The sequence below is a fragment of the Amphiura filiformis genome, chromosome 13 (genome assembly GCF_039555335.1).
Source record: "Amphiura filiformis chromosome 13, Afil_fr2py, whole genome shotgun sequence".
Lineage (NCBI taxonomy): Eukaryota > Metazoa > Echinodermata > Ophiuroidea > Amphilepidida > Amphiuridae > Amphiura > Amphiura filiformis.
Genome location: NC_092640.1, coordinates 50,442,477 through 50,465,813, shown reverse-complemented (window position 1 = coordinate 50,465,813; position 23,337 = coordinate 50,442,477). Strand labels below are relative to the sequence as shown.

The 23,337-nt window shown below is 36.5% G+C and overlaps 1 protein-coding gene across 1 annotated transcript in view; it reads left to right on the top strand.

Moving 5' to 3' along the window:
• The window catches only part of LOC140167743 (gamma-aminobutyric acid type B receptor subunit 1-like), a 35,484-nt gene extending 15,559 nt beyond the window's left edge, over window positions 1-19,925 (top strand). The window contains 12 exon segments of the mRNA XM_072191038.1: window positions 4,029-4,226; window positions 5,051-5,317; window positions 5,503-5,566; window positions 8,040-8,123; window positions 8,602-8,767; window positions 10,127-10,259; window positions 13,826-13,933; window positions 15,421-15,543; window positions 15,947-16,093; window positions 16,747-16,935; window positions 17,730-17,882; window positions 19,785-19,925. Of these exon segments, the coding sequence (XP_072047139.1) occupies window positions 4,029-4,226; window positions 5,051-5,317; window positions 5,503-5,566; window positions 8,040-8,123; window positions 8,602-8,767; window positions 10,127-10,259; window positions 13,826-13,933; window positions 15,421-15,543; window positions 15,947-16,093; window positions 16,747-16,935; window positions 17,730-17,882; window positions 19,785-19,925 (1,773 nt within the window).
• Window positions 19,926-23,337: the final 3,412 nt, after the last annotated feature.

Below are 23,337 nucleotides of genomic sequence, written 5' to 3'. Positions count from 1 at the left end.
GCTTGATGCGTTTTGGGGTGACATTGATATTACTGAAAATGGACGAAAACTACAGTTGTGTGATTTACAGTACAAAGGCATCATAACACATGGATGCTTTATCACCATCGTCCAGCCGTTGTAGAAATCCTACATTCCATTATAGGAAATACATCACATTTCGGACAGATGTAGACGTACGTACAACGCTGAACAATTCTTGATATGGAATTAAGTGAAACATTTCAATATGACTTCAGATATTTAGGTTAAAAAACATACTTTTTATGTAATTTTTACCGCAATTTTACCCAAAAATGTCATTATTACAGAGAATATACCTTCCTCAAGGATCCCTACAGTCAATTTTAATCTTCTCCATTACGTAGCTGTCGGTTTGCCAATATACTGTGCATATAAATAAATTCTACGACACTAAGGACAAACATTCTCCAAACTGTCATGACAAATCCATGTTCGCCGGCATTTAAAATGATAAAACTCAGAAACTGCCAACAAAGAAACAATGCCTCATTTCAAATATATAGTTTTAGTTTTGGTTTTGGTTTTGGTCACGTGTTTTCCTATTGTCCTGCCTAACCACTTGAATCATAAGATATCGAACTCATTGTTTCTACCTTTTGTTTAAAACCGAACATTTGTGACAGTCAATTTCGGTTTTGGTTTCAGTTTCTTATAAGTGGTGTGGATCGTAAAATTATTTGATTTGAAGTTACCTACTCTAAGTATACAAAAGAAATGTTTAAATTTCGCAGTGCAATATTCACGAGCAGAGAAGTCGAACAAAGCAGTCTACATTTGAAAGCATTGATTTAGTTTGAAAGCATTGACTTGAGACTACGAATTAGCCTAAGCTGATTTCACTGTGAAAATATATAGACCATCAAAATATTTCCACAGACATTACAATAGGCACTTGACAGATTATGACTTCAGTGTTATAAACACTATTATACACAATTCTATTTATGTGCATGTCGCATGACGGAAGATCAATATCATAGAAAGCTGGTTTAAACTAACTTTTATTCAATTTATTTATTGGAGAATAGAGAGAGATAGAAGAGATCGCCAGGGAAAGAGGGTATGTGTGTGTGAGGGGAGGGGTAAGGGTAAGGGAGAAAGAGAAACAGAGGGAGAGAGGGAGAGAGCATTGGAAGTGGGAAGGGAAGGAGGGGAGAGGGGGGCTCAAGAGTGGAGTGGAATAATAGGGAAGAGTCGATATCGAGTGTGGGGAGGGGGAGGGAGGAGGTTATATATAGGTGGCGGAGGGAACATAGGTAAGAGGTATGGGTTGTGCTTTCCGGGAAATAATCTAATTCATAATCAAATCATCTACATCATCATGCATCGTTTATATTTCAGACAAATAAACAAAACACCCCCACCCCCACCCCTCAATATATGCACATAATGTCTATGCATAACTTATCAAACGAATCTCGGAACTCGGGTTTTATATATTTTATGGTGTCATGGAAGTGTGCCAGCTACGGCAGAGAACATCAAAAGTCGTCCGCGTTGATAGATATCGATAATGAAAATGTTAGCACAAAAGGCTATTATATACGTATGGTTATAGGCCATTATACTTTTGATTATATATACCCTCTTGTGTCCTCCCAGCACAATAGTGTTATGATTGCATACCAGTTCATCTCCACATTTTAATCCCTTGATTTTTGGTTTCTGAACAATAGAGAAACCAAAACTATATATTTGAAATGAGGGAACTGCCTCATTTCAAATATATAGTTTTAGTTTTGGTTTTGGTTTTGGTCACGTGTTTTCCTATTGTCCTGCCTAACCACTTGAATCATAAGATATCGAACTCATTGTTTCTACCTTTTGTTTAAAACCAAACATTTGTGACAGTCAGTTTCGGTTTTGGTTTCAGTTTCTTATAAGTGGTGTGGATCGTAAAATTATTTGATTTGAAGTTACCTACTCTAAGTATACAAAAGAAATGTTTAAATTTCGCAGTGCAATATTCACGAGCAGAGAAGTCGAACAAAGAAGTCTACATTTGAAAGCATTGATTTAGTTTGAAAGCATTGACTTGAGACTACGAATTAGCCTAAGCTGATTTCACTGTGAAAATATATAGACCATCAAAATATTTCCACAGACATTACAATAGGCACTTGACAGATTATGACTTCAGTGTTATAAACACTATTATACACAATTCTATTTATGTGCATGTCGCATGACGGAAGATCAATATCATAGAAAGCTGGTTTAAACTAACTTTTATTCAATTTATTTATTGGAGAATAGAGAGAGAGAGAGACAGAAGAGATCGCCAGGGAAAGAGGGTATGTGTGTGTGTGTGTGTGTGTGTGAGGGGGGAGGGGGTAAGGGTGAGGGAGAAAGAAAAACAGGGGGGGGAGAGCATTGGAAGTGGGAAGGGAAGGAGGGGGAGAGGGGCTCAAGAGTGGAGTGGAATAATAGGGAAGAGTCGATATCGAGTGTGGGGAGGGGAGGAGGAGGATATATATAGGTGGCGGAGGGAACATAGGTAAGAGGTATGGGTTGTGCTTTCCGGGAATAATCTAATTCATAATCAAATCATCTACATCATCATGCATCGTTTATATTTCAGACAAATAAACAAAACACCCCCCCCCCACCCCTCAATATATGCACATGATTTCTACATGTAGGTCTAGGCCTCGTATATATCCATCTTTTATGTCTCAACGATGTCTATGCATAACTTATCGGAACTTGGGTGCAATTTTATGGTGTCATGGAAGTGTGCCACTTACGGCAGAGAGCATCAAAAGTCGCCGGCGTTGATAGATATCGATAATTCAAATGTTAGCACAATAGGCTATTATATACGTATGGTTATAGGCCATTATACTTATGATTATATATACCCTCTTGTGTCCTCCCAGCACAAAAGTGTTATGATTGCATACCAGTTCATCTCCACATTTTAATCCCTTGATTTTTGGTTTCTGAACAATAGAGAAACCAAAACTATATATTTGAAATGAGGGAATATAGTATAAGGTCGCTCACGCGTAGCAAATCCTTTATTCCATACAATGATTACTTCATAAATAATCGATAGATATCGACTATTCAGGCATTTTAGGACAAAAGTATCATTCTGGGACACCCTGTACTTAAGAATCAATATTTACAGGATGCCCACTACTAAATCAAGGTTATATTCCTTCGAGTGTTAGAATAGGAAAAACATATTTTAAGACTATTCAATTAATTTAAAACATTATCTATAAGTTCATTATTCCTATAATTTGTTGGTGTTTGTTGACTCTTAAAAAAACCAAGCCGTGTGGACCTTATCATGCCCCTAAAAATATCTAAAAAAATACTCCTGGTATGTTGGGAAATAATACTTTTATATAATATTCTGGTCACACGCTCCTTCATTATGGCACACTCACCCCGTTTATACTGATGTTACACGATGAGAACAAGCCGAGGAAGAGTGTTTACTTTCCACTCTTATTTATTCAATAGAAATATTTTATTGTGTTGCAAAAGCATAATATTATTATATAATTGTCACTGTAACTGTATTTTTTAAACTAAATTTATTAAGTTTAATTAGTTTATTGAATGCCTTCTTGAAATGGCTTGTATAAACAATCAGCGTTTTGCAGAACTTTAATTGGACTCTCTAGGTCAATAACCATGTTACTTTGGCAGTGAGATTGAAATTAGGTATTTCTTTTCTCATTCTTAAATAAAATCCCCGGGATAAAATCGCTCACCTGATTTTGAACACAATTATTTTTGCATTTCTATACACCTAAATAATGTATCTAAAGCTATATATATAGGAGCAAGCTGCTACCTGTCTATTCACAAATTTACGTATGTATGACGTAGATGACATTTTCACAACGTTGTGACAACGTAAAATTGTTGGCTGGTTAACCAATGAAACCAAGAAAAAAAATCAAATAATACTCAAATAAAGGAATAAGATAGTTCTGAAGTTAATGTTTAGTAATTGTATACTAATATATCACCCCTTCCATCTGCAGGCTTATAAGTTAAATATGACGGGCGAGGGTTACGTGTGGATGCTTGCAGGTTGGTACCAAAACAGATGGTGGGAAGTAGATTTCGGACCATTAGACTGTACAAAAGAAGAGCTGACTGAAGCAGTTGGAAGATCAAAGTACTTTGGTATTCGAAGTCAGGGATTGTCAAGTACTGATGAAGTAACTATTGGAAACGTGGTAAATAACACTAGACTGTGAGCATGTGCTGTCGCTTCCCCATCGTCCACTTCCTACATGCTTAAGAAGCACATTGCAAGTTTACGTCGAATGTTGTATAATACAATATTCGATTTTTTTGACAATAGTGTCTTTTGCCCATAAGACGTCCATAATTATAATTTTGTGTTTCGGCGGAAGTTTGATGGCAATTCGCCTTTTTGGATACTAAAATGTATGCGATACTTAATTTTGTTTCAATTGAGTCTTTTCATAGCAATCACATTTTGATTTCATAAACATTTACCAAATTTCAAATACTTTCATTTTTCGAATATCCATTTACCATGCTGGTGAGCCCGATGGGGTACCAATCTGCGTGGCAAAAATATGGGGGTCTAAATCCCCCATGTCATCAAAAACATTTGCTCTTTAAAGATTTTTAGAGGAAGGTCCAAATACGCTACTGACCGTATAGACCCCGCCCAGCCGAAAGTAACTTCCAGACTTCCTGCCTACAAGCTCTCATCAAGAGTGGATGGTCACGTGCGTATTTACAAATACGCATTATAGTCAGGCCTATAACTGTTAAGTATTAGCACACGTTACCAGTGGCGGCGCCAGGGGGGCATGAGGGGGGAAGAAATGCCCCCAGTCAGAACTCTTGCCCCCTTGTTTCCCCCAGTAAAAACCCAAAATTACGAACATTTCACCTTTTTGCGGTAATTTTGCGCAAAATTGGTTGATTTTGCCCCCCCGATATTCACTTCCCCTCAATGACCCCCCGCCAGTGCACGTTACAAAATACACTACCATTTAAACTCTATATTATGCTCTAATTACAGACTGCTAGCAAATTTGACGAGTATGTCAAATATCAACTGGATAATAATCCCAAATACAGCCGTCTAACATTTACATTTGAACACCCATTCGGCTACGACGCAGTATGGGCCATTGCATTAGCGCTTAACGGAAGTATAGACATACTAGAAACTACCGACTTTTTGGATGGACGCATGCGCAGACTGGAGGACTATACATACGATGATAAGGAGATGATGATGGTGTTCTTTGAAAGCTTAGCACGTGTTTCGTTCCTTGGAGTTACGGTAATATAGCAATTCTTCCTTCTAATGTAGAATATAAGACAAGATTTAGCTGTTATTGTGTTAAACAAATGAATATTTAATGTCTAATGAATGATGGAAAAATTCTTTATTTGACTAATATTATTCAGGTGACTTTTTAAAAGTAAACACATGTACATTATAGCCTTTTAACTATATTCTTCAAGGGTCCTGTGAGTTTTGAAAAGGGAGACCGAGTTGGAATAACCATCATACGACAACTTCGTGAAGGTATGCTAACAACTTATGAGCGTAAAGCTAACTTGAACCGTGGCTTCTCCAGTCCTAAATAAGACCTTTAGAATCATAACGTTACGGATGTATTCAAATCATGGTACCCCGATTATTTCCAATTGTTGTAAATTTGTTTAATCATATTGTTGATATTTTTGGCAATTTCGTTTAAATATTCAAATTGCTACGAACACGCTCTTTAAGGTGTTCCTTTCACAATTTTTCAAAAATATGGCTTGGTGGCATACCCTCTAGTACACCAAAGGACTTGAGAATATGTGAGAAGAGGTTCACTTGTTCAATCAAATTTGATTCAAATGTTAAGGAATCAACATCGTCATGCGGGAAAAACCTCATAATGTACTTTTTACCCTTAAACATTGGATGAAGCACACCATTCAATATAAAGTCGACACCTATAAGGCTTTTCAATTTTCAAGGGCCAAAAGTAAATAGGAGGTTTTTTCCCGCCCAGTGACGACATGTTCATAATTTAAGTTAAGTACATAAACTACTACTTACTTTTCTTTTTCGACATTACATGGAAGCACTCGTGTAATAAATGCTGCAAGGAGTAAACAAAATATACTGTGCTCGGAGTGAAATTCACAGTATTACCTTCCTTCATTCAAAAAACAATATTTCCAAAATACAGCAGGCAAGCAAATGCAAAAATCCTACTAGTAGTATTTATCAGACTTGTAACCGAGTCCAGCTTGTCCGAGTCCGAGCCGAGCCGAGTCCATTAATATCCGAGTCCGAGCCAAGTCCGAGTCCTTTTGTGTCCGAGTCCGGACTCGAGTCCAAGTCCGGGGGTGCCGAGTCCGAGCCAAGTCCGAGTCCAACAAAAGTAAGCCCCGTGTCCATGCCCAGAGGTGGGGGGGGGGGAGGTCATTCAACTTTAATGTGACATGTATCTGCCTACTGGCATTGCTTAGTAGGAGCCTATTTGTACAAAAATGGGTCATTGGGTATAACAAGATGAAAAGGGGTAATTGGGTATAACATTTTTAAAGAAGGGGTCATTTGGTATAACTTTTTTTTTTTAAATGGGTCATTATTTCCAAAAAAAAGAGCAAAATTTTATATTTTGTTTCTAATTTGAAAATTTACAACACAAATTTACTGAAAAAAGAAAATGTCAAAGATTCCGCATAATTTTATGGCATTTTGATGATAAAATTGTAGAAAAAGAAGATCAGTGGTCAAAGGTCACTCACTACACCATAGCACACACCGCTTTCCCTATACATTGTACACACCCACCCTACCAAACCCCACCTCACACAGTTGATATTTTAAAGACTCAATCCAAGTATGCCAACCAACCGTACACACAATACTTCAAAGACCCATACATGTAACACCTGAACGTATGTATCAGATCACCTGTATCAGACAACAGTCATGTGGGGATATTTGTGTGTGTGTGTGGCACACTACATGTGAACTTTTGCACCCAAGGACTAGAGAAGCATACTTGTACATGTAAATGAATTGCAATGTATTCAAAATTTGAAATTATACATTACAGAAATATAAGATCATCATCATCATCATCACCTACATCATCATCGTTATCATCATTGTCATAATAATAATAATAACAGAAATTCACCTGTAATTCTAAACATCCACAATTGTCCCACACAAATGTTCAGTGAGTGGCACACACAAACCACTACGGATGAGAACCATGTTACTGAGTGGGAGCTGAAATGTAGGGTCCAGTGTGCATGTTTCTCTCTTTCAAGAGTTTAATTTTAATGGATTGGGAAGTTCTATGAAAGAACTCTTAGATATTTTTTGTTGTCCAAATATTTCAAAATTATGCATTTAATTAATTATCAATTATTTCATTAATGATATAAATAATATGATTCTGCCAAGTGACAGATAAATCTAAATAATTTGGTGGATATGTAGGATATATGACAGATCACAGATTTCACAGCGTTAATTAATTTGGAAAATGGCCAAATTAAGTAAAGTCAACAAATTTGAGATCTATTTTGACATTTTTAGATAATCATTTCACATTTTACATGCATTTAATTGGACTGGACTGGACTCGGACCGGACTCGGCTTTGAGTCCGAGTCCTTTTGTGTCCGAGTCCGAGCCGAGCCGAGTCTTTTTGTGTCCGAGTCCGAGCCAAGTCCGAGTCCAACATAAAGTGGACTCGAGTCCGGACTCGAGTCCGAGTCCGGACTCGAAAGATACATCACTGGTATTTATATACTATTTCAACCAGTATTTTACAATCCAATGAAACATATTTCAAGTGTTTAATAATAACTCATGTGTGTCAAGGCCAATAACTTTGATGCAACCTGTAGACTGATAAACGATTGAAAGTATTTGTATTTTCGTAGTGGTAAAACAAGAGATACATTTGTCCATGTTTTAATGGGCAGTGAAACATATTCTTCGGTTTTACATTGTTCATTAATGATCGTTCTTAAATTCAGATCTTCTGGAGCACAAGATTTGTGATTTTAATCCAGTTGATGTGCAAAATCCGTTACATTGGACAAGTGATGTAATGTGGCCAGGTAAGGATATTTTGGAGGGTAGAGATCGACCTATTTTTTATTGTTATCAAACGCTTTATATTATCAGGGGAGGGAGTTGTACCCTTCCTTCGTATGGATTTCAATATCAAACCAACAATATTGATAGATTTGTTATTAACGTAAAAATGACGCAAAATTTGAAATTATCCGTATGTAAATACAAAAATTTAAACTTTGGATACAGTACAAACACTGTTTTAATATATATAAATATCAATTTGAACTCACCATCAGAAAATGTTTTTAAATGTTAAGAAACGTTTTATACATTATATAAACGTTTTCAGGCAACCTTCACTAACCTTCGCGAATAATGTCTAACACGTTTTGCGTTTGCTGGGTAACAAATACCACAAAGAGTTTGTACCATTCATGTCAAAGATCATTGACAAACATAACATGTAATGACAGTAAATTATAAGGATACTATTTAATATTTGTTTGTTTTAACGATTAGGGGGAAAGGTTCCGCTCGACCACACCCCAGAAGTGAAAATGACCACTGTAATTCTCCACGTAACTGTCGGAAAAACCTTATTCATATCAATGTGTGCACTAGCTGGCGCCGGAATTCTGTTAGCTCTTGGATTTCTCGTTTTTAACATCAAATTCCGCAAGCAACGGTAAGGTCAAATGTGTTTTTTCCCTTGGTATTGTTTTTACTAATAAGGAATGAGTGAAAACGGTGTTTTAATTAATTAATATTTCCAATATTTATAACTACACGTTATATAACATAATTTATCATATATATATATACATGTATTACCCAAAAAATAATACACCTGGTTAATGCCGTAAATAAATTCATCGGGTTTGCAGAAATTCAGAATACAAAGTTCATTTTTCAAAACCACATAAGTACTGTTTTTCACTGACCTGACAGTTTCGAGTGTCTTGGGCGACACTCTTCTTCAAAGTGATCTATGTCCACACAACTCCGGCGAATGTCGGCCTGTAGAGGGCGCACTGCTCGCGGAGATAATTGGGTCATAGATGTGACTTAGAAAATGGGCCCCTCGTCTCTGTTCATGACTTGCGGGGATGTCTTCCTTATCCAGATGGATTCCATGATTCTAATTTTAATGCTTCTACTTGAAGATATCGAGTGAGGACTGACTAATACATTGTTTGAGATACAGGGTGTTTATTTGTTCCCAAACGTTTGTGGTTGCTAGCTTTTAAGGTGGTTATTAAAGACCCTACCGATACCATCAGAGACCAAACACGACTTCGTAAAATATTACATTTTTGTCAATGTTGGAGTAGTTTCTCCACACGGACACTTGTAGCAGCACGCACATTTTATCAACCTTACAATTTTAACTACAAATCTGATAAATATTAAGGTTAGGCGCCTTTTGGCAAACCAATATGCACCAAAAACCGAATGACGATATAATGATCTGCCCCGTACTCTTAAATTATCTTTGCGCGGCTTAAGCTATGTCCAGTAAATTGAGGCACATCATAGTTATGCTATTATATCATAAGTTACATTTATCATGATTTTTTGTTTTAAAAAACCTGTTTTTGGCCAAATTTGTTACTTTTTTGAGTGAAAAAGACCTACATTTTAGATCTCCTTTGCTGATCTTCATTCAGGTTTTATTTCATGTTTTTTGTTTTAAATTGCTCAAGGAATATCTAAATTTACATAATCTGTGATATTTTTCATGCTTTCTTTTATCTTGATAATATATTTATTACGTAATTAATTTCCATCTTTTTGGCCGGACAAACTGTAGCACGAGTTACCGTAGCACGAGTTACCATGTTGTTTGCAAGCAAATGTAAAACTGCATGTATGACTACTTCTAAAATGAAGAAGACGTTAGTAAATACTACCCTCAATAGCACAGTTTTAATTGCAGTTATTCTTAATCAAATCTTTCTTCTACATTGAATCCATGTAACATAACATCAACATCGACATTTATTGTGAGAGCTATAATTATTTTTTGAATATTATATTTGAACAGATACGTCAAACTTTCAAGTCCGAACCTCAACAATGTAATCGTTACTGGAGGAATGATTGTGTACACGGGTATATTCTTTAGTGGTGTCGATACGCAATTGGTCAGTTTTAATTTCAAGGCAGTTTGTTGTCAGGTAAGAATAGGATGAATTTTGTATCATTATGAAGGAAAACATGTCCAAACAACATGGTATCCCAACTAAACTGCCGTATATAGTCAGTTTTCAAATACTTTTAAGCGCCATATGTTGTTGTTAATTAACTTGTGTATATATAACGTTTTACAGATATTTTTGACACCATAGAATATGAAAAACTAGTAATTTGATAAGTAAAATTCATCTGTGAGATATGGGGACGGTTGCAGAGCAATCATAAGTAAAATCAATAGCGCTCAAAAACAACATTGTTACAGGTTGCCTAAAAAAAAGGAAGGTTTTATTTCAAACTCAAATCGTGACCCGCAGGTCAAATTGCAAGAATTGTCCATTAAACACACCCAAACAGACACAATGCAATTTGCAGGCAGCAGCCTAATCAGCGCCAATATTGCAACATTGAAACAAACAACTATACAAACATCCAATCCAACCCAACCACATCCCCCAAGTAGGCAATGAGGATAAAGTGCCTTGCCCAAGGACACAACACGTTGGCACGAGCGGGGCTCGAACTCACAACCTATGTATTATGAGTCGGGCGCCTTATCCACTCGGCCACACGTGCTCCATGGCTCGCATGGCTACAAAGAAACAATTAGCGTTCAAAACCACTAGCGATCAAGCTTAAGCTTAAATTATAACTTACTCCCTAGAAATGAAATGGGTGACAGTCTGTTCCTAACTTAAGAGTACTTATTCACTACTTTTTTTTTTTGGGGGGGGGGGGGTAATATTGGAATTCCGTTTATTGCAAGTCTTCACCAATGCCTCGGTGTTGCAGCCTCGATGTTTTAATTGATACTGGGTTCCAGCTTGTCAGGGCTTAAAATCATCAAAGCTGCAAGCCCGGTAGGGCTGAGGCTGGAAACTTCAATAATGATGACTTGCAACTAATGGAGTTCCAATATTCAATAGCTCTGCAGGGCAGGGAAGCAAGAGTAACTCTAATGTAACGTTGATCAACAGAGGGCATTATAGTCTTCCTATACTGTTCTATATAGCCATTTTAGAGCCACATGTTAACTATACTATACACGGCAGTTTAGTTAGGAGACCAACTTTGTCCAAGAGCGCTACTTTCGGTCAGCCATTTAAATTGCCAGCAGGTTTTTGGTGAACGCTGGCAGTTACTCTGAAAACGAGTAAATTTAGGAGTTTTTAGGACTACAATTTTTCATTGGATGATTTCATAAAATTGTAATCAAAATATGAGAAATCTTGACACCGTTTGATGCACTCTGAGACTCAACGTATATATACTTATCTAATCGTGTAGTAGAACGGTTTAAAACAGGCCTAGTTTGCTAAACTGCTTTCTGTGGAGCAACCTAGCGGAAACACGGCGTTGCGTTTAAGGTTAAAGACCTCTAATAGGCCTGGGCGATACATTGAAATACGATGAGTAACTATTTTTAGAGTTTGATACTTCAAAATGGTACATTTTCTCTCATTATATGACATTTTTGATGTAATAGTAGCAAAATTCATACGCACGGCTTCTGTTTTTAGTAAATAGTCGCCCTATCATATTGTAACTTTCAGCTTCGAGGGCGCACTGTCATTTTAAGGTGTTTACGGTTCAGTGCGTTAAAACAAGAAAAGTCTCAGGTCAACCTATGTTGAATTTTTGATCATTTGGCATCTAAATCATATAGTTTCACCTGATATTGGTGGCATTGAACTGTGAGAGTTCTGAATATGAGAAAATTCCACCCGAAATTAAGCATTTCCCATTGAAACCCGTGTAATACATAATTAGTGGATTTTAACCTATAGAAACACTGAATTCTATGGATCTGATATTCGTCATGAAGACTTTTCTAGCTATTTTTTGCTTACATTTCTCAATATTCAACTGTATTTGCCCTGGCAAGAGAAATCTTCTTCGACTATAAGGTATGTTTTTAGAACCCGTTGAGGTAGTAACGGATTGAGGGGGGGGTTGTGGCATTAGTATTGGGTTTACGGCTGGTTTCTGTGATTTCAGGGCTTCTAAATTCAACAACATTCGCTTGCCTGCGTATACATGTAGGAAGCTTAATGATGATGAAAAATCAATGTTGATGATCATATAGACACGCTACTTTGTTAATTAGACCCACATGCACATTTTGTTAGTGATTTCCTTGCCCTAAATAACGTACATAGGCCTATACGTGTAAATACAGTATAGGCCTAAACTAGGCATTTTGCTTAAGCTTTAAGGCGCATGTAAGGCCTATAGTCACGTGTAAAATAAAACCTAGTCTTTGTGTACACGTTGTCTATGTGCCTCTACAGCATCCTGTGTGGCCTCACTCTATCCTAACTCAAGCCGGAACCCTAAATTGATCTAAGAACTCTATTTTAAACCCATATCTAATCCTCGGACCTAGCCGTATCTCTATCCCTATCCATGAGCCTAGCCCTATAAAAACCCTATTCCTAATGCGAACCTGACCCTAATCAACAATTCTAATACTAAACAGCAAGCCTAAATCGGAACACTAACCCTAAGTCAATCTTAATCTGATCTGATCGTGCTAGGACAGGCTACAGATACGAATCTCCAGATATAGTCCTAGGTTGAAGCAAAAACAGCGAAACAGTCATCATACAGGGTGTCCGAATATCATTGATATTTTACTCGTCATACTGTTTTCCAGAAATGTTCTTGTTAAAACACGTATTGCAAATGTCAATGTTTACATTCATGGCATTTTACCCGAGATTGGAGCAACTTTGTGCTTATATAGGTTAAAGACCACTAATAGGCCTGTGCGATACATTGAAATACGATGAGTAACTATTTGTTTTCATGGCATTCGAAAAGACTGCATTAAAATCGCTGAAATTGATCAAGTTATAAAGCCAAAAAAGTACTTTTTAGAGTTTGATACTTCAAAATGGTACATTTTCTCTAATTATATGACATTTTTGATGTAATAGTAGCAAAATTCATACGCACGGCTTCTGTTTTTAGTAAATAGTCGCCCTATCATATTGTAACTTTCAGCTTCGAGGGCGCACTGTCATTTTAAGGTGTTTACGGTTCAGTGCGTTAAAACAAGAAAAGTCTCAGGTCAACCTATGTTGAATTTTTGATCATTTGGCATCTAAATCATATAGTTTCACCTGATATTGGTGGCATTGAACTGCGAGAGTTCTGAATATGAGAACATTCCACCCGAAATTAGGCATTTTCCCATTGAAACCCGTGTAATACATAATTAGTGGTATTTAACCTTAAGAGGACTAAGAAATATTGGTAATGACTCGAGTATCTTCTTTGATACATTTACGCGTAAGTTCCATGAATGGATAAATACATATTTGGTTTTCAATGTGACAATTCAACATGGGCTGGAAAAACATCCCATGGGTTATTGACCCTTGAACACGTTTAAAAGAAACTGTAAATAGGTTACATAGGTTTTTCTTTAAACATGTGCAGGGATCAAATTCACATTAGAGGTTTTTCCTGCCCGTGGACGATGATTAAAATTGCGTTGGCCATATCTTTTTAACGCTTGTCTCATTTTCTTTTCCATGTTACATAGCTGAATGTTTGGGCGTTATCTGTTGGGTTTGTATTATCTTTCGGTTCCATGTTCAGTAAGACGTGGCGAGTATATCAGGTTGCCGCTTTTAAAACTCCGAAAAGAAAGGTACGCAGTAGTTTTTCTTTGCTTCATGTGTTGATTAAACAGAAAACTCCGAGATACGGTGCATATCCCCTATTTACACAATGTTATTAGTCGTCTATATTATGCGGAACTAGAAATCGTAAAAAACAAAACTTTGAAGCTTAATTTATTTCAGGGCAAAAACGGTTCACTTGTTCAGATGTATATTGTGAATATAGAAATGCATTTTATGTTACTTTAATTATTACACCATACCTCTTTAACTATTACGTACGAAGTGGAGTATTAGGCAGGAACGAACTCCTATATGGACGGTATTTTACCTCGCATAGGACATAAACATAAACTGAGCTCAAAAAGAAACTTATAATTTTTCAAAAGGTCATATCTTGAAATCCTGTCTATCAAATTCTACCAAAATTACACACAGGTTTACTTCAATACTCTACTCTTAACACATGTCAGTAACCAAACAGTTATCAACTGACACAACAGCAAAATGCACTGACATGGAACAGCTTCCTGGACCACATTCACAGCCCAGCCCTGTTTCATGAAAAAAGTGTATGAAAAGCAGAAAGCAGCACCGTTTTATCATCAGTGCAAGGGTCTTGTGTGCATTCTCACAGATTTGTTGTGCTGGGTGCCAATTGTTGGGCTGTGAAAGTGAAGGAAGTCCAGGAAGCTGTCCCATGCCAGTGCATTTTGCTGTTGTGTCAGTTGGAGAACTGCTTGGTTACTGACATGTGTTTTGAGTAGAGTATTAAAGTAATCCTGTGTGTAATTTTGGTTCATTTTGATTGAAGGTATTTTAAGATATGACCTTGTGATTCACAAGTTGTAAAAATTATAAGTTTCTTTTTGAGCTCAGTTTACATAAGTAATCAAAATTATTTATCGTTGAGTAGTTATGTAGATTTTGTCTCTCTTCAAAATGACAAGATTGTTGAATAGGGTGTTCTGCAACTGTTACTTATTTGCCAAATAAATAACAGGGAGAGCGTGGCGCAATGGTTAGAGTACTTGCCTTTAGTGCATGAGGTCCCGGGTTCAATTCCCGGCGGTGGCAATTTGCTGGGAAATTGACTTGGAAAAAAAAAAGTCTGAAATTAATTGGCAACCTCTGTAGATTAAATTCAGACTTCCGCTCTCCCCATGGTTCATTTGGAATTGGGTAAATGAATCATGAAAGTAGGCCTAAGTTAAGCCGTCGGTCCCGTGTGCAGAGAGTCATACCTGTACATGTATCTCGCAGTCAGTTTCGAAAAGAGTAGGGTGTTAACCCCTGACTGTTCCCAACCCGTCCCGGTGTTCAAATGGACCCCAATGGAAATAAGCTTCAATAGAGGCTTTCTTGGGTTATCCAGGGTTGTCAAAACCCGAACAAATCAAATCAAAAATAGCACATAGGAAGTTGTTCGTGCCATGGATGGTTTTTGACTGCGTGGTGTTGAAAGCCCATGATTCCCAAGTACTATCGCGTCAGTAATCATTTGTACCCATTTTAGGTAATTACAGACTACCTCCTGTATAAGATGGTTGCCATGTTATTGCTAATCGATGTTGGCATCCTTACTGCATGGCAAGTAATTGATCCAATGAAGCTAGTCGTGAAGGAATTATACACAAGGGTAAGATGTCAAATTTTAACCGGACGAAAACGAATACAAAAGCATTATTATACGACGAAAAATGTGTTTGCATTATTAAAATGATGACAAAGCTGATAAATGATTTCACTATTATTTTCCACGTTCTTCCTTGAGTATGTGACGTTAGTATGTGCGACAGTATTACCTCTTACGTGTACAGATGTAACGCCTTTAATCTCGCGTGTAACATGCCTGTTCTGAGAGTCAACGTGCACGATTTCAAACTGCAACGTTATAACATGTTATACCGGAGCATTAAAAATCAACTATTTTAAGAACATTAAAAAGTCGAGTATTGTACTGGTTTTTTTTATTTGTTCTTGTTATTTAAAAAATCATTATTATTATTATGTTAATATACTTTGTTTTTTATCTACCTTAGGACGACCCTACAACTCCTAATCAGCTTATATCCCCGTACATAGAATTGTGTGAAAGCGACTATATTACTTACTGGTTACTCGCCCTCTATATCTACAAAGGACTTCTTTTGATTTTTGGTGCTTTTCTTGCCTGGGAAACACGGAGGGTAATGAAATCTGTTTGCATGAGCAAAATTCTCTCTTGTTCGTAAAATCACAGTGAAATCATCCCTAGGTATTATGCTTTGAAAAAGTAAGGGGGGGGGGGACTATAATTAGAACGTGATATATACTGTCCCTAAATACAGGTGTTCAAAGTGGGAATTCCAAATGATCGTTTAGTATAAAACTTTATATAATTAATAAAGAATACAAATCACAGGTAGTTGTATTGATTGGATTTATTTAAGACATTGTCAATATCATGGTTGTCAAATCAGAGCACATGGAACTAGATATTATTCGGTGTGTAGTAAAAAGGCAATAATTCAGGCGCTGAGGGAAGGAGACGTGAGATTTGGTACACCAAACGTGAGCATTTATCACCAAAGAGGGCATACATTGGCCTTCTTCTATGATACAGTCTGATAAGCCTAAGTGGCATAGCACAGATATACGCTCTTATGAGACCTTAGCTTGGTTTACTGTATTTTGAAATAAATAGTTTTAGAAAACACATTATAGAACATGGTGTTACTGTTGTATTTTTGAGCTAACGTTGGGAAAATGTCGACCTTTCGGTCCTTCCAGATCGTAACATAAGAAACATAATTATTCGTTAATTTTAAATGATAATTCAAACTATAATATTACCTTTCAGGTCACTATTGACGCCCTCAACGACAGCAAGTTTATAGGCATCAGTGTTTATAACGTGATCATACTATGTACTATTGGAGTGACCGTCAGCTTTCTTATTGGTGATGACCCGGAAGCATTATACCTTTTTCTCTCTTGTATTATTATATTCTGTAACACAGTGATATTACTTGTGATCTTCATTCCTAAGGTGGGTCATTTGTTTATTTCCCAGCACGACCAAAACTCTAGGAACTTTATTTTGAATGGTTTTCTGTAAGAAACATCAATATGCGAAATATAATGAATCACTAATAATAGTATGCAAATATTAACTCTGGTGTTCAAAATAAAATGAAAGATGGAGTGGTCCATTACACAATGCAGAAAGGATTACATTATGTTTTGAAAAATACACAGATTTAAGACAGTGAAAATTAATGTGGTTTCATATCAGTCACATTTAATAGTATAAAGTAAATAACATTTCAAAGATATTTCATATTTAACAACATATTTATTTATACAAGTGGTTTAAAGGAATATTTCGTGATCCTAGCATCTTCTTTTTTTCAGTAGATATCCACGAAAACAACTTATTCCCAAAATTTCAGTTGATTCCGATTTTGCGTTTGCGAGTTATGCATGATTATTGTAATTACGTTCTAGTATACCAAAACGAAATGAAAATTTCACTATATCTTTGTGAAAGGAATTAATCTGCAAGACATATTTTTAACATAAACATTATGTATCCAGAGGTTTCCAGTGATATAAAAATAAAACCTTTTTTGAGAAAAGTGGGGTGATGATGCTGTGGATCACGAAATACCCTTTTAATTTAGTATATCCAATTTAACCAGTTATTTAATCGGCGAGTCTGTGATATGCAACTCACGCGCAATCGCACCGATTCCATTCCTCACTCTATGTGTATGTATGAGTGATTTGGTACAATATATCGTGTCTCAATATCTTCAACGCATTATAATCATCCTGTTTCAGATTATATCCGTATGGAAGTATCCTTCAGGTGAGAGCATCTCAGCAACGAACGCAACAATAAGCTCAAACACACCATCATCAGCAACAACTCAATCCGTGTCCATTGATAACTTAACCGAAGAAAACGACGTCTTGAAAGCCAAGGTTAAAGAGGTATGTTTACCCCCTCCATGTGTTTTCACCCGTGATAACATATTCATCACGCGCAGTCATGGCAGTGGGAATGTGATACACCGTCTTACCTCGGCGTAGGGTCGACCGTAATCGAAGGGATATAGACTTTATGTTGGTAGTGAGGTTAAAACAAACATTTCCTTTCATGTCAACAATGGTCAGTTTGGTAAATATGACATCTTACATTACATATTCAGTCTTTACTTTTGAGCATAGCTATAGAATGTATCAATGCTGCATCAAATGTGTGCTTCGTAGTTCGTGTTACAATATTTGCATTAAAATTAGTGAAAACGTATCAACGTATGCAAGGAGCCGGGTGGGTATGTTTACCGGAATTTTGAGGTGGTGGGTCTTTGACGGTGTACAGGTAAAAGGTGTCTTTTGGAGCTGCGAACAAGTAAAATGGGGACCTTTGGAGCTGCGAACAGTCAAAATCAATGGTCTTTCTGTTTGCAAATCGCCTGACAAAAAAAACCCAGAAATATGAGGAATGAGCAATTTTGGAGTCTTTTAGAGCTAAAATTATGAACATCAATGTTCTTTCGTAGCTCTATTTTGGTCAAATATAGGGGGACTTTCAAAGCTGCGAAATCCAAAAAAAAGGGGGGGGGGGGTATTCGGGGGAAGCATACCCGAGAATACCCGGATGGTTATTTGTGTTAAGTCCCCCCTCCCCCGGCAAGCAATATTGTATACTAAATAATTGGATACTTGGTGTGGCTTTCGCCGTTGCAACAAATGAAACATATGTCGCATCAACGTGGAGGCAAATTTAGAATCATTTGGGCTGAAAACCACAGGGGAGTACTGAATAGGCGACGTTTTGAAAACATCACCCCTTCGGACACGAAGGAAGATGGCTTGATCAAAAAAATTATGCAAATTAGGGCCTATGTACAATTGTACACATTGTGACTAAGTGACGACGTTTACAATGATATTTTGGATACAATTGTACACATTATGACTAAGTAATGGCAGTAAAACTTGGTAACATGTGTGAAGCAACAAACTTTAAGCCCCTGTTTCTTTTTTCTGTTGTCTCCATAGTACGTCCGTATCTGTAGACTCTTAACTGTCATTAATTTGGTATAAAATGCTAATAAACAGTTCTTGTCTTTGGAGAGAAAGACATCACACTTAATAAACTTGATTTCTGAGACTAAATTTGTTACTCCACCCTACACGATCCATTTTCGGGCCAATCACCCGCCAGTTACTCCTAACTATCTCTGTAATAATAGGCCTACAGAGTGGTATTGCCACAAAATGTATCCAGAGCAAATTATAAACTGAATTGAAGTATTAACAAAAGAGTTAAAAATTACCTATAATGATGTACAAACTATAATACTAAATAACTCCTATATATTGATAAGATTAGTCACACTGTGTACAACTGAACACAATATATTAGTCATATATTTACAAGGTGAGAGACACTGTGTACAATTGTACACACCATTTAAAAAAAATTCTACACCACACATGTTTGAAGCATTTGATCAGCAATAGTGTTCCATGTGTTACACTAACCCCCTAACTAGAATTTAGCTTGTCCACAATGTTATTTCATATAAAATTAAAAAGGGAAAGTACCAGTCTTTTGGCAACGTGCTGTAGTGGGTGATGACCTCTTAGATTGTGAAAAGTGACATTCAGCTAGGCTAGGGCGCTCTGCACTGGAGGATAGCACATGAATGCACAATTGTGCACATGGTGTTTATTTGCAGTAATAGGCTTCCCCTGGCATACAGGGAGCAATAGAAGTCCATGTGTACAATTGTACACAGTATGTACGAAGGTGTTAATAAGCACAATTTTTAAGTAGATATTACTTATTCTTTTCGACATTATTATGTTCTATTTCTTTTACAGTTAACCCAACAGCTAGAAGTGAAGAGACAAGAAAGCTACTGTGAGATGGGATGCTTGTCGTTCAGGTTGGCTTGCTTTAGTTCTACAAAAGACGACAGAGACAGTGATGAGAGAAAAACTAACACTGATAATAATATATAAAGTATCAATGTGGGTCATGTCACGAGCCAGCGCTAATCTCCTCATCATATTCGTTATAAACTAAATATAAAATTTAACTTTAATATTGTTTTTTTATGACAGTATTTTTTATTTAATATAACCAAGATCAAGCAAAATAAGTCGGATTTCGGAAATATTGATTTTGAGATATAATCAATAGCAGTATTCAACTTCCTTTGTATTTTGTTGTTCTGAGCAACACTAAAATGGCCAATCTCTAGAACCATATTAAGGCTAATTATGATGGTTTTTTTTTAGCAGAATAAAGCTCTGTAAATGGCTCATATTGAATTTTGACTCAGACTCATTTTGCTTGATCGCATCACCATAACCAATGAGCCATTTGTTTTTGTAAAACGGACTACGAGGGGAGGGGGCTTGTTGCAACCATCCTAATTTGCAATTATAAACGTCATATACCGATGTTTAACTATGGGTCTCCTCTATCCAGAGATACCATAATATGTACAAATATTCCCCACATAATGTCGCTATGACGTCATAATGTTAGGGCACCCATGCAAATTTGAGAAATTCTTGCTATCTACAAACGTAGTTAATATTGATTTCCGGCTAACATTTTCTACAAAAATGTGATTTTCACTAAATGTTCTTCTAAATGCTCTTGGAATAATTTCAGAAGAGTGAAATGAAAATCATTGATTGTACTGTAGAAACCTATGGTGGGACTCAACACCCCCACCCATCACCACCCCTCTATGGTCATTTTTGATGGCCGGTCCCACTCCCGAGTAAGGTGCTGGTGTAAAAATCATATCACTGAAATGAGCGCAAAAGGTGGATCTATGATTAGCTTAGGTCGTTTGCGCGTAAGCGCGCGATTTTTCACGGGGTTGGTATACACATTCTCGTAGTTCTAAGGATAGTTCAAAAGTCACGATTGGTTTTGTCAATTTCATATTCGCATTAACACAAAGTATAATGAAGTACATCTTTCCTCGTTCCTCAAATTGGGATCCCAAAAATTGGCATGTTCAAAAACAAAAAAAAGGGGGGGGGGGCAACGATTTTTTTGCTGGCCGAGAGGGAGTCAAGCGATTCTTGACAGGCTGGGGGAGGGTGGGGCAAGCGATATTTGGCGGGCCGAGATGAAATTCGTAATTATGCACAGCCCAATAGCATCCCAGCAAACATGGCAAACACAAATCGTTTTCGACATCATCCGAAAAAGGTTACAGAAGGTTGCCAGGGTATAAAATGTTTTCATTAGATTCAAAAACATTTTTGATAACATACTGCAAACAATCTAACATAATGTTATTTAAAGGGCATTTCGTAATCCACAGCCTCATCCTCCCACTTTTTTCCAACAAACTTGAGATTGTTAAACCACTGGAAACCTCTGGCCTATGGAAAAGTGTGAAACACAATCATGCATTCACTCGCAAACGGAAAATCGGAATCAACTGAAATTTTGGGAATAAGCTTTTTCATGGATATCTACTGAAAAAAGTTCTAAAAAAGAGGATGCTAGGTTAAGTGTTGCCAAATATTTGACAAAATTGTTTGCAAAAAATATTTTACAATAACATTTTGAAATCATTTTTAAAACATTATTGTAGCGTATTTTCATACAAAATGTTTTAAAACGTTTTCATGACCTTTATAACTATAACCCGACATTTAATGTTATTAAAACGTTTTTATATAAACAACACTACCCAAAATATAACTGTTTGAAAACGTTTTTGTGTTTGCTTGGATATTGCTTTTTTACTCGTTTGCCTTGGACAGCATACGTATGATTTTATTTCGCACAGGACTGTACCTACGGAGGGATTACTTCTCCCTTCCATCTCTCTTTCCTCACCTGCCCCTATTTCTCTCTCTTTTTTCTTGCACTGGTATGGGCTGGAGCTCAAATACGCCTTCTGCAATTCTGTGCCAGCTCTCTGGAACCAATTACCTGTAAAACTTCGCACTTCACCTAGTCTGGCCACTTTTAAATCTAATCTGAAAACCCATTTGTTTCCAAACTATGTTTTTTATTTTTACAAAAGTTGTACATTTTATTGTAGCCTAAGATGTAGTGTAAGTTCGGCCCTGATTTGGTAAAACGATCTAACTTGAAATTTGGATATTTTGAGATAAATCCAAATCACCACCGTGCTTCATTTTGAATTTACTTATTTATTTATTTATTTATTTATTTCACCTTTAAATAATTATTACCGAGTAAAGCAAAATCATATGATAGGAGACCAAACAGAGCAGAGCTCGACCATTTTTGGCCACCCTTTACAATATTAAGTTAAACATTCAGGACGAAACACAATCAAAAGACGTATCAGGACATAATTATGTGCATACAAAGACCGGACAGGACACGTGAGACAGACAATGCATGTTGGCTATGGTTTAAGATTACCTATTATACATAATAGTAATAATAGTAATAATAATTTTAAAATTACATGAAACATTACACAAACTAACGAGATTATTTATAACGAGATAATAACTCAGATTTGTACTTATTTTTGAAGCTTGTCAGAGTAACTGAATTTTTGGTATTTAAACTAATATTGTTCCACAGTATAGGCCCTTGTCGTCTAACAGTGATATTAGCCTATAATTGCAAAATTTGTGCCGGTCATCGTTCTTGAAAATAGGAATGACTTTGGCCATTTTTAACTGATTTGGGACAATGCCGGTGGTTAATGACAAATTAATTATATGAGAAAGAGGAGAAGCTATGAGTGTGGGTGCGTACGTATTTAACAATATCGGGTTGTATTTCATCAAAGCCACTACTTTTACCCGATTTGAATGAACGGCAGATATCTATTAGTTCCTCTGGGTCAGTTGGAGTAAAAAACAGAGAATTATTTGGGGAATTAATATTGTGCAGAAAAGTATGAAAATTCGCACCAGGAGTCTGGATTTTGCGGGCTAGGTTAGGACCAATATTAGCAAAATAAGAATTGAATTTATTTGCTATTATGTTTTGATCTATTATTTGCTCCTGGTGAGCATTATCATCATAGAAAAATGACGGTAGAGGGTGTTTATTATTGCGACCGAGAATATCATTTAGGGTATTCCAAATAAGTTTAGTGTTATGTTTGCAATTTTCGAGTTTGTTTGCATAATTATTCTTTTTGCGGCTCGTACAAGGGTACTGTCTGTTCAATTAGCTTAGATTCTTGAATTTTTGAGATATTTGAAAAAATAAAAAAATGTGGTCAAAGTCATCAAAGAAAAGTGTTAGCACAGCCTTAGACCTAACGTAATTTATACTTTTCAAATTCTAAAGTTCAATTTAAAACCCCATTTCTTTTCAATTTTGGTCTTTTCCGTGATATTTTTATAAAAAGCCGTAGAACGTCGGGTACCATAAACTTTTTTGAATCAATCCATTTAGAGCAAT